This window comes from Rhamphochromis longiceps, linkage group LG15, assembly GCF_057381845.1.
Source record: "Rhamphochromis longiceps isolate RC_006_pf linkage group LG15, R_longiceps_female_GT1.1, whole genome shotgun sequence".
NCBI lineage: Eukaryota > Metazoa > Chordata > Actinopteri > Cichliformes > Cichlidae > Rhamphochromis > Rhamphochromis longiceps.
Window position 1 is genome coordinate 7,992,858 of NC_140571.1, and position 19,197 is coordinate 8,012,054.

Here is a 19,197-nt window from a genome sequence, read left to right on the forward strand (position 1 = left end):
TCAGGATTTAATAAAGATCATCTGGTCCTTAGCATGTTTTAAAGTTAGGCAAATACAGTTTCAGCTAAACTATAAAACATACACCACATCAACCCATGTCATTATTTAACAAAAACTAAGCCAATATACAGAAGCAGTGTGTGAGGAACTGAGTACGTCCCATGATTCCCTAGCTTGTAGAAGCACCTTAAGCAGTAATAACTTGAAGTAATTATTTTTTGTATGACTTTATTAGTATCTCACATTGTCGTGGAGGAATTTTAGCCCATTCTTCTTTACAGTGTGGCTTCAGTTCATTGAGGCTTGCAGGCACTCATTTATGGACAGCTCTCTTAAAGTCCCACCGCAGCAAGACTCCGGTTGAAATAATGGAGGTTCTGAATGTTGTTTCCCCGGGGACATTCACTGTGGCTCAAGTGAAAAAGAAAAGTTTGGACATGAAAGATGATATGAAAAAGTACTAACAGACTGCAAGAAAAAGAAGAAAGTAGGCAAAGGACAAGGAACATGTGATCCGTCAGCTCTAGAGGAGAAACTCACTGCAATGAAATATAAAGAAAAATCCAGATTCTCCAGCTAATAGCAGGATAATGTGAATGGTGACATTTCACAATAATATAAATAATTTTTAATGAAGATAATTTAAGAAAAAAAAAGAGATATTTTATACATATATTTTTTAACTTAAAATGTTAAAATTTACAGCCTCCCATTTAGTATTTTGCTTTCTTTACATGCAGTTTCATTTTTAATTTTTCTTATTTAACTGTAATTTTGGCTTATTGTGTTTTGGAAAACTGTAAATAATGACCAAATATGACGACTACTACTACTAATAATGATCATAATACTACTGCTAATACTTGTAGTAATAATCATAATAATGAAAACAATGATGATAATGATGATCATGGTATTAGTAGTACTGCTAAGGGTAGTATTCATTTTAAATACTTGGTTTTAGACATCCTAAGACAGCCAGACCTTCATTTGTTTGTCTGCATGGTCAGAGACTTTCTGAGAAATCATTGAAATGTTCTTACGCGTGATTTACGTACACACTGAGCGCGAGCGAGGGTTATTATTCCACAAGCCTTGTGGTTTGTTCTGATGTAGCTTTGTAAACCTAAGCCATGTTTCCATGTTGTTTTTAGGCAGAAGAGGCTTTCTCCTGGCAACCCTTCCATGCAAGCCTTGTTTGGCTTTTTTTTAAACTGTACTGCCATAAGCTTTAACATTTTACATGCTAACTGAGGCCCAGGGAGTTTGAGATGTAGATCTTGGGTTCTTTCATTTTCATTGAGTATTGCACTGTCTGACCTTGGGTGAATTTGCTGAAATGTCCACCCATGGGAAGATTGGCAGCTGTGAATGCATTCGCTTTAGAATGATGAACTTCAAATTGTTTGGAAAGGGCCTTATAACCCCGATCAGCAGCAACATTTGCTTCTCTGATGATATTGCTGATGTCTTTCCTCCATGGCCTTTTGTTAACATACACCTCAATGCTCCATTACCTGTGATAGCAGTAAAGGCGTGTTTAGCTTTTCACACAATGCTTGTGCATTGTGTCTTAGTTTTTGTTAAAATGATAATGATGTGGTGCAATATATCATGTGTTTTGGTTAATCTGGGGTTGTATTTACCTAATATAAGACCTGGTAATGAATTGCTATGTTTTTTTTAGTAAGTAGTAAGTTATTGAAGTTGCAAATGCAAATAGCTGATGCCAGGCACAGAGAATAGAATACAAAGTGCGTCTGTGGGCCAGCATTTTTAGACGGGAGGTCCCAGGTACACGAGTTGATGACCCTCCCATGTCAGGCAATTATCCAGTCCTACAAGGAATGCTAGACTCTTTGACAGGTTGTCACTACTGAAAAAAAAACCCAAAACAAAATGAACCAGAAAAAAAAAATCATGGCAACATTTCTTGCTTTTAAATTTCTGTATAATTCCACTTATTTAAAAAGCGTTTTGTGTGAAATCATGAGGGAAGTCATTTTGCATTCGGCAAACAGGGTTATACTTTAGAAAAACAGAGTGCTGCCATTTCTATTTGCAGACTAAATAATAGCCTTCGTTTACTGAAGAATGCAGTTTCTGAAGAGTGAAACGCAACAAAAAAAACAAATTCATAGGGATAGTGCACCTGTTACTGGTGGGTAAAAAACACCTCTGGCCTGTGCTGTCAGGAAGTAAAAGTCCAGACTTGAAGACAATCTGTCTCGACATGACTGATGACTCACACACAGATGCTGACATTGCTTCTGGTCAGCGGTTGTCATGTGGAATTTTAAAAAAACAACAACTGACCGTCTGAATAAAGCTAGTCGCTAACGTTTGACTGGGAAGAACAAATAAAACACCTCCGATGACATCCTGATAGTGCCAGTTACACATATTATCCTTTGTCTGATTCATCTTGCCCTTTGATCTTATTCTGCTTCCTTTTTTTTCTATTAGCTCATGTAGATGTTTTCAAAGATGAAGAGTAGCAGGGTTGAACCATGCAAAACTATAACGATATGGCTGTGAAGTGAAAAAGGAAAACAATTCAGCATCAATCCTATTGATATACCAAGGGTCTGAGAGAAAGCATTGCACTCGGTCCTCTCCCAGGACATCATGTCACTGGTTCAGCGCTCCAGGCTAGAGTGCTCAAACTTTGTTGCGTACGGGTGAAGCTGGTGTCACTTCTTGGAAAAGTTCAGTAAAGGTCAGCCAGGTGTCAGCTGTGTTTTCACGCCTCACTTCCTCCTTCTGCTCCTGATAGCGCCACAGCTTTTACTGGTGACACATGTCTCTGTTTAACACACTGAACCACACATGCCCAAATCACGTACACACACAACACTGAGACATCCACATCAAGACTGGGATGCAGTTTAACATAAAGTAAGAAAAATGAAATTAACTTTAAATGCACTAACTCCCACTGCTGCTTTTCAGTTTCACTAATGCACAATTACTGCCACATCACTATATTAGCATCTCGCTGTTTTCTCCCGTTTGTGCTTCTATCGCTTATTTGCAACTCACAATGACAGCGGCTGAAGGTTTACCACTCAAAGAACTGTTTTTCTAGGCTGAAGTTAGAGATGTATAAGGAAATTGCAATCACATGTGCAGGTGGTCTGAATGGGACCTTTTATGAAGCAATCCAAATATAAGCCCAGCTCTTCACAGGGGAGACATAAACCTTGTAAACAAAGCAAGATGAGGCTCAAACTGCATCTTCTGGGCAAAAGGTTCCTCAGCAGTTGATGATCTGTGTAGAAGATGAACAGAAGACTAGTTAGTCAATAGACAGAACAATATGAACTCAAGGCAATTTTACATTGTTAAGTCTACATTTATTTTTACAGTGTTGTACAAAACTCTTGAGCCTTAATTCCTTTTTGATTACCTCCACTGAGGAGGTTATAATGAAACTTTATAGAGCTATTTAAAACTGTTTCTTACTGCCACTGGTGTACTGACAGCATAGTGTAAATGTTGTCAGTACACCAAGTAAATTGTAAATCTGATGTCAATTTGGACCTCTGGCCTCTTCTTCAAGGTCAAATAAGGTCAGATCTTCATAAAATGCCTTTTATCATTAAAACTAGTAAAAATTATAATACCTTTTTTGTAATGCCAATATTTAGGGAATGATACTATTATATTGGTATTCTAAATATCTAATATTTCTTATAGTTTGTATGCAAATATGTCACATTTGACCGTATTTTTACATTTCACATCTGCCTTTCTTTCAAGTTGACCTTAAACTAAAAGTATTCGAATTAAAGCATTGTCAAGAGGAAGTTAGAAATATACTGTAGTATAATATTATATAATACCCTCAAGTTAATATTGTTATTAACAAATCAAGTCCCCTTATCTATTACCTACTCCAACATAATGTTTGTATAATCAGAGTCAATATCTGTTGCTACCCTTATCTGATTTTTACTGAACTACAAACTTCTATCAACTTTGTAGTTCTGCCTTGGTGGAGGTTTGCGCTCTGCTCCTAGAGTACTTCCTTTTTTATATTTTTCTCCCCACTAGCCAGACTTTCTTGTAATTTTTTTTAAACTGCTTGTGAGCAATAGTTCTTCAGGTTTTCTGAAGGTCTTTCAGATTTATACTTTGGACACTGCCTACTATATCACTCATTTTAAGCCCAGTCCTTGTACATGAGCATTTCCAGAGAAATGCTTTTTATTTGTTTAGCCACTTAACATTGACCTATGAAACCAGAAAAGGCCTAACTGAAGGGATGAAGCAGGGTTGTGCCTACACATAATGAAAAACTTGGCAAAGAACCTATTTTAAATTGTATCTTCAATTTTGGAGAACTTGTTACTAGCAGCCTGTCACAAAAACCAGCTGGTTTCATATGCTAGATGTGGCGTGACGATGAGACACCATAGAAAATAAATAACAGTGAGTGACTTCACATGGCCACAGGCAAAATAACCGCAGGCGAGCTCAGCACAGGACCTGATAATAAACTCCCAAGCAAGTGACTGAAGCGGCTACCAATGAGATTCATGAGTACTATTGATTGAAACATGAACTGGTAGTAAGTACATTAAGAGGTTACCTAGGTAGCCGGAGCCTTGCATGTCGACCGGATGTCACCTTCAAAGTAATGTCCGATGAGTGAATTGGTTTCAGTGGACTCAACTTTAGGAAAGGGAAACTGGGAGAGAAGGTTCAAATTACACAAGAATGCAGTCTTTGGAATGTCCTTCAAGAAGCCCGGAGAATTAATCCTAAAGACTACTTCCATAAATGACAAGAAAGCTTACTTAAAAGAGTTCAGGCTGTGTTTAATAAAGGTGGTCTTACCCAATATTGGCTTTCAAGCTCAAGAGAATTGCACAAACTCTGTTTTAGCCTTATTTACGATATTTGCATAAATTTTGCCACATTTCAATACATTTCGGCCCCTATTTCCCATTTGTCTAGTAAAATATAAAGAATCGAAAGGTGACTCAAGGCTTTTCCACAGTATTCTGTTTTTAAGAAATATTTCATACAGAATGCAGAATAACGTCTTGATTTCAGGGAAGCATGGATAGAGCTGCTAATGTTGCCCTAAACCAGCTTAAAAACACAGAAAATAAAAGAAAATGGATGCACTAGTTTTAAACAGGCAGCATAGGTGCTGACAGTTGCATAAATGCCGTTCAGCCATGGGGAGAACCAAAGTCCATGCTTTATTGCACCACATAAGCTACCAGGAGTTGCAGCATCATGAGTACTAATAGATTAATGCACACGCATATACACACTAAGCCAGATTGACTTTATATGCATGCACAAGCGCATATAGTGACTTTGTGACAATAACACTTTCACGCTAACACTTTCTGTACTGTATGTCTCGCTCTCACTCACTCATTCACACACATGCACACACATACTGTTGAAACATAACCCACGTATTCACACTTCCTGCAGCAAAACTGATACACAGGCTGTTGCCGTGTCTCTGGGGCCTCTAACTTTCTACCAACACTTTCCAACTCTTCTGACATGCTCATTCAAAATGACTCATTTGCAGTCCTGAACAGACACATGCAAACTAGCCCACCCAGATGTACTTACAGAGGCTTTCAGATGTGTTGGAGACAGGTGGTGCTCATCACATTTTCAGACACAGTACCAGGTGACCGTCTGAGCGGGCTCTAGTGGAAAGGGGGAAAGAGAGGCAATATGAGGAGTGGGTGGGGCAGGTGAAGCCGGAGGGAAAGAGTACATATGTAAGTATTTGTGGTTTACATGTCTGTCTGGGCCTGTCTGGAAGGTGTGTGTGTTTGTGTATGTGGGTTCAACCTGGAAAGTTTTGTGTGTGTGCGTGTATGCTTGTGATTGTGTGAATGATTTCAAGCAGCATTGACAGAACCTTCCCCACAGGCAGACCCGTGTTAAAATATTTAAAGCCCAGACAGGCCATGTAGCGTTGCTACAGTAATGCGTCTGTCTGATAGCGCTGGAGACCAAGAGCACACCACCGGCTCTCTCGCTCTCTCTCATACACACACACACAATGCCTACTCCGGGGGTACTGCAGTGGTAAATATGATGCATGCAGACAGTTTGACAGTCAAACTGTACATGTTTGCATGCAGGCAGAGACGGCCGGCACCCCTTTCACACGCAGGTCACACGCGATCCTTGTTGTTCACATCTGCTGTTTACTCTTTCCTGAGATGCTTTTCATCTCCTGATGCTTTTCTGTCATGTGATGGAATATTCAACGTCCTGTGCAAATCTCTCGTCTGCTTGGTTGTCACAGAAAACAGAAAGAATAGTAATACAGAAGCCATGCACTGTATGCACACTATAAAAATGGTACATTGTGTTCCCCTTCCGACACAATGCAATTTTATACTCTGCCGTGGAGAATAAACATGCTTATTGTTCATATGTAAATACTCTTTTTACAATTCCCATTATTGATCTTGATGTTGTAGCAGTAAAAGGACCTTTGTTATGCCATGTTTAAAGTACCTTGAGCTAAACATAAAGCTAATGTAAAGCTACTACAGCTTTTTGTAAGTGTTCAACATCAACCTTGCATAATTGAGACATACAAAGGAGTGTCAAAGATCCCAGTACACAAGGACAAGGGAGGAGCATCCAAGTATACTTGTTCTTTTTTTGATGATATAGCTTGAGACTTCAGTGAAGAGGCAAACACATTTTTAAGGTGAAAGTGTTGTAAACGTGTAATATGTCTTTCACGCTTGCAGGTTTGAACTATCGGAAGCTCACGGATGAATCCTCGGATCCACTGGCCACTCTTCAACCAGTGCTGACCAGTCAGAATGTGTTGTCCATCTCCAAACTTGCCAATCGTTTGCCTTTGCCCGGCAGTGGTGGGGCCACGGTGTCCGCCAGTGCAGTCCACGCAGTATGGCTGCAGAAGGTGTTCTGGAAAGGGGACCCCCAGCTGCTGAAGAGACCCCCTCAGAGCGACCAAGACTACCTACACGCTTACGACACTTGTGCCAAATACCTGGACAGGCTGGCCCCTGGCGACGCTGTCCGCTTCCTGGATAACATCACCTTCTCTCTTGATGCATCTAAAAACGTAAGCCTTAATTGGACCAAACAGAGGGGCATTTTTTTCATAGAAATTATTCTATGACGGGGGCGGGGGTCGTTTGAGCAGAAGAGGCTCTATTTTCTATTACTTTCTCAGGTAGGAGCTGTGATAGGTAGACAGTCTCTGGTTAATTGCAGCACAGAAGGTAGTTGGTTTCTGCCGCAAAGGAAGGATTCGTATTTGGTTAAAGGGAAGATTGCGGGGATTTTCACTCACTACATCAAACTGTCATTTTCCTCACTCCTCACTCATCATCGTCGTGCCGGTCTTCTCTAATGCATGTGGCCCAATTTCTGGAATGCCAAAAGCCCTCTCCTAATTTCAAATACATTATTCTGTTCCCATCCACTTTCTGCAGCCTCAAAGCACATACCAGTCATGATTTATAAAAGAAATTATAAAATTTCACAAGGAATGTCAGCCACATAATTACAGGACTGTGAAAAATTGTCCTGCAGTAGACTTAAAGTGCCTCAGTGCACCTTATCAATAGTAGCCTGCTGTTCTTTTTTTTCCTTCGCCCTGGCACCCTGCCATCACCCTTCTCCAGACCTTCCCTTTTTTTTCTATTTTTGTCCTGTGTCCCTTCTCTTTCCCTACCACTCCAAGAGAGCTAATTGATCCCTCTTGACTTCAGAGCCAATTAAACTCCAATTCCCAGGAGGCAATGTTTTCCCTTTGTGTTCTTTAACATGCAGATTACCTCTCAGGAAGACACCGTCCACTCCCTCTGCCATTACCATCCCTCTCTTCTCTTTCTTCTGTCCTCCTCGGACGTGCAAAGGGAAAATCGAGTCCCTTCTCACATTTGGGAATGTTTTCGACCTTTTGACCATTGGGTGGCAATGATGAATTGATTCACCGTTGCCATCGTTGATTAATTTCCTACAAGGCCAAGGATTGAAATGCATGCAAAACTTCCCATTGGACATTTTTTTCTGAAGGGAAACAGATTATTGATCTCAGCTAACCTCTTTGGTGGATGCATCCCATCTTACTCAACTTCTAACTTCTTTTCTAACCTTACCCGAGACTCTGACTGATGTTGGCTGTGAATACCTGGATTTGATTCAGTAGGATACACACTTCATAACACATTTGTACAAATACAAACAGAACAAAGGGCGATCGTGGCTGTAACCGGAAGGTTGCCGGTTCGAGCCCCGGCTCGGACAGTCTCGGTCATTGTGTCCTTGGGCAAGACACTTCAACTGCCACCTACTGGTGATGGCCAGAGGGTCCGATGGCGCGATATGGCAGCCTTGTTTCTGTCAGTGTGCCCCAGGGCAGCTGTGGCTACAACTGTAGCTGCCTCCACCAGTGTGTGAATGTGAGAGTGACTTAATAGTGGAATTGTAAAAAGCACTTTGAGGGCCCCGAAAAGCGCTATATAAATGCAATCCATTATTATTATTATTATTATTATTATTATTATTATTATTATTATTATTGTTAAATAAACTCAATTTAAATGAGCGTCTTACTTGCCAGAGAAATGTTCTGACGATCTCGGTGAAGATTACTGCAAATTCAAAATGGGGTATATGTAGCACATGTTGAAAGTGTGAATGTGTGTGTGTCTTGTCGGGGTCTAAGTTTGTGCGTTTCTGTGCAAGCATAAAAACCTCCTGTAGCCCGAGGCCCACTCTTCTCCCCATGAATGGTTAACCTGCTCAGTCTGAATAAAATCAATTACTCCAGGCTGGCAGCTATGATCCCTCTCACTCAAACACACACTCCTTATACACATGCACATGCTACTTAAGTTCCTGATAGTATTGAAATGCAGATAGATTAGGTTGTACCTACCTCTCTTTAACTCGGTCCATTTTAAATGAATTTACGAGTATAGAACTTGAGCACCTCTCTCTTTGCTCAATTCAACACCTCCCCAACTTCCACCTCTCTCCCATTCTCTTTCTTCCATCCATTTCATGTCCAGTTGAGCATCCAAGCGAGGTTGGAGGTGATAAAGCGAGCCACCAAAGCCCTGCGCCAGCTGGGTGAGAAGAACAGGAAGAGAGGAGGTGATGACAGTAGGGAGCAGGAAGGGACGGACCCTGCAGGAATGACTTTTGATGAGGCTCTAGCACACCTGCAGCAATCTCAGGCCCACCTGGACACTCTGAGTCATCCCTTCATTCTGTCACTCAAAGACAGCCAGGAGGTAAGCCCCATCTGCCAAACACTTGAGCCATTTTATTCTTTTTCGGAGAGTGAGATTTGCTCTTTGTGTAAATGTGCTTTTAATGATCCATTGAAAGAACACACAAAGTTTAAGAGCGATATTTGCCAGCTGGTTAATTAAATTGGGGACAAAATTATTCTTTAGCACGCAGTACAATGTATCATGCAATCATTCTAATCCACAAACTTAAGTGGTAAATAATTACAACTATTATCCAGCCAAACCCAGTTTGTTTTCATGGGAAACACAAAGAAACACAAAGAATTTGCATAAAAAATGATGCAAAAATCAAAAACGCATGAGCTGATCTACTTTTCAAAGAAATGAGGCATGTGGCTAGTCACACAAAAATGGTTCCAAAATAAAGCTAGCTTGTTTGTGTGGATGGATTATTAATATCATTATTTATGTTTTTGTGTGTACTGTATATATAAAAGAATCATTACTGTTAAAAGAGCAAATTCTTCAGTTGCTTCTAACTTCTGCTTTTAACTGATCAGCTGATCAGCAGCATCCATGTATAAACTCAGTCAATTCAGAAGTCTTACAGTCATAGTGCTGTGCAAAAGTCTTGAGCCACCTCTCATCTCTTTATATTTTGGTAAAATGGGGGAATGAGTTTAGCGATTTCTTGAAATGTGCAACCATTGATGCAAATACAGCATATAAGAAGAGTTTGTACCATTCTAACAGCCTGAAAGTCAATATTTGGTACAACCACCTTTATTCTTCAACACAGCTTGAACTCTTTCAGACAAGCTTTCTTGTAATTTATTTGAACAGAAAGCCTATTTTATGCCTGTCAAACTTTGTTATCTTTGGCATTTTTCATAGACTCAGCTAAAGAAATGAGAACAAATTATGTTTCTGCAACAGGCTGCTAGTAACGAAGTGTCTAAAAATAAGTTTTAAATGAGTTTTTTAAGCTGTCTGTTATTAGTAGGCACAACAGCGTTTCATCCCTTGAGCTCGGTGTATCTTTGGCTCCTTGGAAGCAAAATCAGTGAAGAAATGCAATCCCCACACAAATGCAATTGCCTATGGAACGGTAAGTTTAATAGGCCCTGAAGTGAAGAAGACATTTGACTCTCACTTCTTACTTCTTTGCCAGTTCATAAGGTCACCTTTGGCTGGACATACAAATGGTGCCTGCATATTTTATTTATTTATTTATTTATTTTTTAGAAAGAGGGGCAATACATATTAATGAACATTTTAACAAATGTAAATATGCCAGATTATAGCCTTGGGCTAATTTCCATCTGCATATACAGTACTTGTAACGCTTGTGTCTATGTGTGGGTATGTGTGTTGTATATTTTGGGGGTGGTTCTGCTCGGCTAAGCTCTTCCCAGCCTCAGAAAGGCCAGTCAAGGGTATATTAATGTAAATCTGTGGTCTGCTGTTTCAAATGAGCCCTGCCGTATGGACGCATATACAGTACAAGCACCATGCTGTATCTCATTAAGCAAAGTCACACTGACTTACCCCACTGTCACCTCGCTGTGGCTGTCTGTGTGTGTGTATACACAGTCTGAATCTGGGGCTAGAGGGAGGGGACATTATAACTTGGCGAGCTAAGTGTTGCTATGCGACAAGATATCATTGAAAACTGGTGATTTCTGACCCCCACACTGTGCAAGTTAATAATATTTTGTCCCAGTTTTAACTGTGTTTAAAAGCACATACCCTCCATAATAGAGTGGAAGACACAAGAATTACCAGGCAGAGCTTTAGGGCAGAGTCACTGATGCATACATGGGCGCACACACACATACACAAGCACACACACAAACACTGCATCCTCTATGTATAACTTTCCTTTTTTTGGTGGAGGATGTAATTGTATCCTTGGAGATGTATTAAAATAATGGATATAAGAACCAGAAAGGGGCAGATAGGTAGGGAGAGATAGATACAAGAAGCTCTGTAGGCTCTGTTTGGCTATACTGTGGTCGTTTATCAAGTGTACGTGACCAGCTGCTAGAAATATTGTTAAACCTTTCTAACACAAAGAATCTAACACAGAGGCCTTGACCTACAATAAGGACATCAAATGGCATGTTCTTGATATTGTAAATAGTGATTTTTAAACTATTAACTCGTGCAATTGTGAGAAAAACAGCAAAGAAAATAATAACAACAGATCGTGTGATTTGTCTCTGCAGCAGCAGGGCTATTCCTTTCTATGTTCCATATTCCTTTTGATGTGGTGAATCACATACTGTGGGCTATGAAAACCATGTCCTTGATAATTACACTTTAGAGTAGTATATAATATTAACAAAATTAACAATAGCCTTATTTTTCATCCACACACTGAGGCTGCACAATGATACACAGAGTGGCTAAGATCTCCATTATCCTACCAGCGTCCCCCGTATCCTCCAGGTGAAATGGGAATCCCTATTACATGCCCTTTTTTCCCCTAGCTGCTACTCTTTGGAGGAGCCTCATACCCGCTACTTTCTTTGTCCTTAAACTCTCTTGTGATCATAGCTAAGGATTGGAACAGAGAGCAATGAATTGAGAGCTTAGTTTCATGACACACTCATCATGTCATCATCATGTCCATTTCCTCTAACTGGCGCTTTACTTAAAGTGCTAATTTTTTCTGACAGGCATTCGTGGTCTGGCTCTTGGCACTGAGTGCTGCAGAATGCATCCGTGAAACTAAAAGGATATCCACAAAAGAGATGTTACACAACAAGACACTCTTCAGGCTTTAGCTGATATTATGCTTTGAAATTGAATATACAGAGAAAATATCATGCATATTTGATATTCCTAGCATAAATATGATGTCAACATAAGGAATGTATGTATTTGAGTAACCTGAATACTTACCAGCACATTAGTTCGGTACACCTGTTCAACTGCACATTAGGGCAAATATGCTAATCACAGAGCAATACCTAAGGGCATTTAAGTATGAAGACCGGGTCAAGACGACCTGCTGAGGTTCAAACTGAAAATCAGAATGAGGAAGAATGGTAATCTAAGTGACTTTCCACATGGCATCATTATTGGTGGCAGACAGTCTAGTCTATTTCAAAAACATCTGATCTATTAGGGTTATTCTGCAAAACCATTTCCAGGGTTTACAGATAATGATCCAAAAAAGAGAAAATCCAGTGAGCGGCAGTTCTTTGGGTGAAAATGCACTGTTGATGTCAGAGGTCACAGGAGAATTGCCAGACTGCTTTGAGCTGATAGGGATAGTTAGAACAAAGGTATGCAGAGCATCTCTGAATGCACAACACGTTGAACCCACAGTCATCGGTTAAAGATGGGCAACAGTTCACACAAGCTCACGTTGTCAGGTAGCAACATTGGGATAATAGAAGTCCAATTTAATGTAAACAATATGAATGTCGTTTATACACCACAATGAGCCTGATTAGCTGACTCATGTTCAACCCTTTGCGACCATAATGAGCCCATCTTCTAATGGCTCCTTCCAGTAGGATAACTCACCATATCACAGAAGCCCAAATCATGTCAAACTGGTTTCTTGAACATGACAATAAGTTCATTTCAGATGCACACCAGATTGCAGTTCACACCATATTTCAATCCTTTGGGGCATGATAGAATAGGAGATTCACATTATTGATGTGCAGCTGACATATCTGCAGAAAATATGTGATGCTGTCATGTCGATGTGAGCCAGAATCTCTGAGGAGTGTTTCCAGCACCTTGTTGAATCTGTTTAAACATGTGCCAAACACCTTCACTGTTAAAATAGCTTATAGATTTGGACGATTTCCAAGTGGTATTTTAATGGTGGATTTGGAAAAGACACACAAGACACAGAAAGCAGACATTACATTTCCTGATACTGCGACTGAACTGTCTGAATGTAGCTTCCTGCTGAGAGGAAAAAAAGCGACCTTAGTTTAGGAGGAGGGTCTTTCAATGGCTTGAGCTCAATTCTACTGCAGCTGCAACAGGCACTGAAGGGTTTGATTAGACTGAATGTTGGAAGGTTCCCTGGGGAACATGACAGCATTGCCGCAAACGCACACCAAATCCATCTTTTATGCATGAAATTGAACCGCATTTATGACTTCTGCAGCTGCCTGGGCTGAAGTTTCCTTCTTGCTCTCTGGACCTGTCTTAATTTTTTCTAGTGCTTGACTTGTTGTATGTCACTGACCCTGAAAGTATTTACAATGTTGTTTGAAATTGGACACATGAGGAACACATTTTAATTGAAGGTTTTTGCTCATTAATTAGTGTAAATATTGAACTGGGATGACCAGTAATCATCCCTCCAAAACAATATGCAGTGCTTTTACTTTATATGCCATGTAAAAAAAAAAAAAAAAAGGTTTATAGAATGAATAGTGAAAAGTGGCCATGGTTCAACAATGATTAATAAAACAAATCAAGATGGGATAGAGTAATTACTGAATCCTTTCATGCATATACTTTGAGAACTGGAGCGAGGTGTTTAAGTTCATGTTTTTCTTACAACTAATTAAAATATGGATATCTTTAGAAGTGCATTATTTTTCAAAACTTATTCTGAAGGAGTTATTTATTTGGTCATTAAAGTAGTAGTAAAAACAATATGCTGAAACTCATGAAGCATGTTTTTTTTTTTATATTAGGTGCACTTACTAACTGCTAGTACAGTGCCGTATTGGACACCATGTGTGAAAGGAGGAAAGTATCAGCAATTAAATAACCTTTAGCTTCTGGCAACTCCAAAGACCTTGTCAGCCTTATCCTCTGGCATTTATGCTTGTAGCGTTTAGCTGAAAAGTCAGATAGGGGTGTAAAATGTAATAACCAGAGGCATGTGACCATGCATTAATAGAGCCAAAAGCCTGATAATGACACTCACACATTGAAAATGTCTGCATGTGACACAGAAGAGTAAATGGTAATGTACAGTGCCAGGAAAAGCATTTGTCCTCTTTCTGATGTCTTAGTTTATTTGCATATTTGTCACACTTAAGCTTTAATATTAGACTCAGATACCTGATTAAATGCAAAATGCAGTTTTAAATTTTTCATTTATTAAGGAAAAAGGTTATCCAAACCTACTTTGGCCTACTGTATGTGAAAAAAATAATTAACTCCTAAACCTAATAAGTGGTTGCGCCACCCTTGGCAACACTATCGCCACCATGTTGGACTGGTGGGTTGATTTTTTTTTTTTTTTTTTTTTTTTAATGAATTGCTGTATTACTTTTAGATGTAACGGGACTCAAACCTCCCACTCATCAGTCCACAGAATATTTTCATATAGATGTGTTTTTCTTTGGTAATTGTGAGACGAGCCTTTCTGTTCTTTTCGGTCAGCAGTAGTTTTCGTCTTGAAATTCTCCCATGGATGCGTTTTTGCCCAGTCTCTTTCTTATTGAAGAGTCATGAACTCTGACCTTAACTAATGTAAGTTAGGGCTGCAGTTGTTCTGGGTTCTTTTGTAACCTCCTGGATGGGTCATCAATGCACTCTGCACAGCTTTAAATTTGCAAATTATTACATTCTGTTTTTCAAAAGAGGTTATGATTGTGAACCTAACTAAATACATTTTGTACTCCCTACGACACACGTGTCCTTGATCTCTGACAATTTTGTGCACTTTTTTCACAGTGCCTTTTCTCCCCTTAAGAACTCTTTCTGTCATCTCATTAATATTAGTTTGTCTCTAATGTCTTAATATTTTATGGCCCCTAAAAAGACTGTGATCTTGTACGTTGAGATTAAGTCTACTACCTCAGTCTTTAATCATTATTTTTAACATCATTGTGTTTCGCTACTTTTTTCCATGTTTTGTTCCTGTTCTAGGAGCAGCTGCGGGCCTACAGTCAACTTTACGATTTGTCCCGTTCTGAGAGGTCAAAAGTCTGCGAGTTAGCAGTCACTATGGCAACTGATGGACAGCCCCTGGAGCAGATTGGAGAGCTTCTGCGCGTCACTGTTGGATCCTTAGACCTGTCTCTCAAAAGTGTCCTTCACGATGCTGTGGAGAGAGTAGTCGCTGCACTCAGGTATTTTATTTTCGATGTCAAGGTTCTTGATGTTCTACAGTATATGCAAAAAAACTCTGAGGTGTCAAGTGCTGACAATACCTATGTACATACTGAGATAGTTTGCAAAGATATGCACTGCCAAATGTTAGTTAATCTTCTTTTAGTAACTTCCCAACAATGCCCCAACATGCACAATGACAGAGAATCTTGAATCTTGAAATATGCATAATTTTGAGAAAAACAGCACTTTCTGTAATGGCTTGGTAATAACATGTTAATAATGGATTAATGTTTGATAAGCAGTTTGTTAATAAAGAGGCATTAACTAAGTAAATGCAATATGCAATTACCAAATTAACAACCAAGTAGCAGCTTGTTATTACTAATGTAATAAGAGACCACAAATGGTAGTAATGTAGACATTTAAAAGGACCAATGAGGCAAAATGACTAGTGCAACAATGTAATAATCTTTTTTTTTTTTTTTTTTTTTTTTCTGGTTTGATTTTTTTTTTTATTTCAGCCTACAGTCATGTGAAGGAAGGAAGCTTTCACAGGACTCTAAGCAGTCCTGTGAAATATTAAGTACATCTTTACTGTTTTCAGAGAAGTTAGGATGGTAAATAGCAGTCAGGTGATGCTGATCAAATTTGTGAGCGCCTCAGTAAAAGCAGAGGTTTTGGCAGTTGGTGTAATAATGTAATAATAATGTAACAATGTAATAATCTTAATTATTAACTCTAACACATAAATATTACTGTTTTTATGGAACTGTAATATAAAGCGCTACTCACTTTTTTCCCAAAAGGTGGATGAGCTATGAAACTGTAATCATGAGGTGAGCAGCTTAGTTTAAAGCTGAAAGCAGGGGAAAACTTGTAATCTGGGATTCATAAAAAAACAAAAACAAAACCACAGCTTTCAGAGATTCTCCATCTCAAGACAACCAAACGTTGGTAACTCTGGTTCTCCTCTTAAAACATTTTTAGCTAAAGCTCTTTTTCAGTAGAAAAAACACACACACATAAAAAACCTGAAAAGTTGCCTTCAGCTGAATGCTCTGGACTGCACTCTGCCATTTCACTTTTACCATGCTGTAAGGGAGCTCATTCTGTAGTCTCTTTATAAATGCAGAGAGTGCTAAGACCTTCAAAGGCCGGGGTTTAGAAGCACCAGCATCCACAGTTGGCTGCATTGGCTGCCAATTGTGACCATTTCTCCACTATATATAAGTGTGTGTGTGGATTTTTTTTTTTTTTTTTGGAGAAAAGGGTGTCAATAGCATTCAGAGACCAGTTGATCAAATCCATAATTCTCTTTAGGTTTTAGAAACAGACTGTGAGAGAGTAGAACTAAGCAGGGAAGATAAGGGAGAGGAGAAAAAGTGTGTCCGCCTCCTCCGAGAGCCAAAAGGATCACATACAGAAACCTGTACAAAGAGATCAAACCGCTACACACCTCTTACTGCAATCAAATTCTTTACTGCAGCCTAGCTAAAATAGCAAAAATAAATAAACAATGTATACATCTCAAGCTTCAATTCAAGTCAAAAAAATATCTTAATTCTCCGCCTGATGTCTGAAGCTAGTGATTATTTTTGTGGCTGTAAATCATAGCTTGTGTTGCACAATGCTAGACCCCCTGTTAGTCCCAAGTTGTTCAGAAAATTGTTAATATTAGGACAGTGTTGAAAAATTACAGTTGTACAGTAATCTTGTGTGCTGTGTGCTATCAAACATACCACCAGCTGTGACAAGCAGAATAAAGGAATAGGAAAATTTAAGATGTCAGGTTGCTACGTGTGGCTCCCTTTTGTGCTAATTTAATCTTTTTTTCACATTCGCTGTTGCGCCTTGCCAAACAACATTATCATCTACACGTAACCCTTTCATTATCTGTCAGTGCAGATTGTATGGAAAAATTAATGTATTTTTATAACTATCCAGACAAAGCGAAGTGTCTACATTCAGCTCAAAAGCAGGCTTTTGAACATACTGTGCGCCACCTGCTGACACCACCTACGACCTGATCTTTGTTGGTTGTTATCTGAAAATATACTGTATATATATCTGTCCACTTTGGGCTGAGCATGTTGGTGGGAAGAACACTGTCAAAACAAATGCCTGAAGTGTTGAACTGAATCTGCAGTAGCTGCCTGTGGGAGTTGGGCTCACAGTCTTTTATTGGTGTTTTCCTGCTCCCAGAATTCAAAAGGAAGGCAGAGATGATTCACCAAGATGTGTCTGCAGATGTGCTAGATGTAAGGGCCGCGGTAAACACTTTGTATAACATTGTATAACATCCAACGAATACATGTATATGTTTGTTACTTAGTTTCTTGAGAAGAAGTGAGCTAAAACCCATTATAGAGAGTTGTTTTGATTTAACATACTGGAAGATGATTTTTTTAAATGATTTTGCTTTTTGCTCAGACAGGCAGACCAGCGAGCAGGGTTTTACTGACAAAACCAGATATCATCAGGCCATCTGATTGGCTTGATAAATGAGTATCACCCGCTGTGATTATAATCCTGCCTCATTTCCAGCTTTTTTTATAGCTGCTCAATGGTGCATGCTTCAGATAAATGGCACCTGAATCTGCAGACACACACACACGCACAGGCACTCACACACACATTTGTATTTGTATAGACTTGGAGGTCATTATCCCTAATGAACACACACACATACACACTTTATTGCACATGTTCTTCCCTTTTCTCTGATTCATTATCTTTTTTATAATTAATGCAGCCTGATACAGCTGTTCCCCTCCAGATCTCACTCTGCTCCCATACACACACACACACACACACACACACACACACACACACACACACACACACACACACACACACACACACACACACACACACACAGAGTCTGGGTGTGTGTGTCAGGTGCAAGACTGCACACAGAGAGAGTCCTATTTATTCTCTGGGGGTTTTCTTTACCTTGAACACGTCACTCCGTGTTCTTACATTATGAATATCCCTTTATGCGTCGACTGCGTGTGGCTGCGAGCGTGCGTTTCCGTAGTTTCGGGGCTTTCTTGAAGCATTGTGTTTGGCAGTTATGAATGAGGCGGTCTTGTTTTTGGCTCTCTCAAAGCCTTGAGTCTGGTACAGCAGGCATCCCTGAGCCTCACACTAATAGCCGTCTTTTGTATCTGTCATAACTGCTTTGTTTGTGTGTGTTTAAATTCAAAATGTAAGTAGTGAAACCCAATAAAGAAAATGCTGCGTCATCTTTCCACTTCTTGCCCAGATCATCTGTATGTTGTGTGCGTATAAAGCGCGCGCGCGTGTGTGTGTGTGTGTGTGTATATTGTGTAGGCAGTTATATGTATTGGCCGGGGCATACGTTTATTTGTGTATGTGTATGGATACAATTCCAGCAGAAAAGTGGAAGTGAGTCGGGGGAAATCACCTTTTTTCCCTCCCCTTTGTTTCTTTCTTTCGTTGTGAAAAATGGCCTGTGAACATATGGTGCACACACACACATACAGCAGCACCCAGAGCCACTCTACAAATGCACTAATGATGTACCTTCTTAAGCTTACCTACTATTATGTGGAACCTCATCTCATTACGCCTCTTTTTATCATCTTTAAATTATTAAAATTAACGTGTTCTTGTAAATTTCCACCGGGCTCGATGAGCTTGTCACATTGGAGATGGCTATTAATGGGTTTTTTTTCTGTTTCATCTTGTCTGTAAGACTTGAAATAATTTTATGATTGTTAATTTAACAAAGGTTCACTACCTTCAAACATTTAATTGCCGCCAGACACATTTTTAACTAACACCGTCCCTGAGAAGGAAGCCTTTGATTTTTTTTTTTTAAGTTGCTGTCCCTTGACATTGTGCTAATTTGAAAATCTTATCTTAATTAGCTGATTATGTAAGATGATCG

At 39.5% G+C, this 19,197-nt stretch overlaps 1 protein-coding gene across 2 annotated transcripts in view; it reads left to right on the forward strand.

Annotated features, from left to right (window-relative positions):
- nbas (NBAS subunit of NRZ tethering complex) overlaps window positions 1–19,197 on the forward strand; it is a 181,506-nt gene that overhangs the window by 109,175 nt on the left and 53,134 nt on the right. For both annotated transcript variants that reach the window (XR_014907717.1, XM_085383241.1), the window contains exons 45-47: window positions 6,753–7,093; window positions 9,051–9,275; window positions 15,099–15,301. Coding sequence is in view for 1 of the 2 variants with exons in the window: in XM_085383241.1 (XP_085239367.1) it covers window positions 6,753–7,093; window positions 9,051–9,275; window positions 15,099–15,301 (769 nt within the window). In the remaining variant the exon portion in view is untranslated. The remainder of the gene's footprint in view (window positions 1–6,752; window positions 7,094–9,050; window positions 9,276–15,098; window positions 15,302–19,197) is intronic.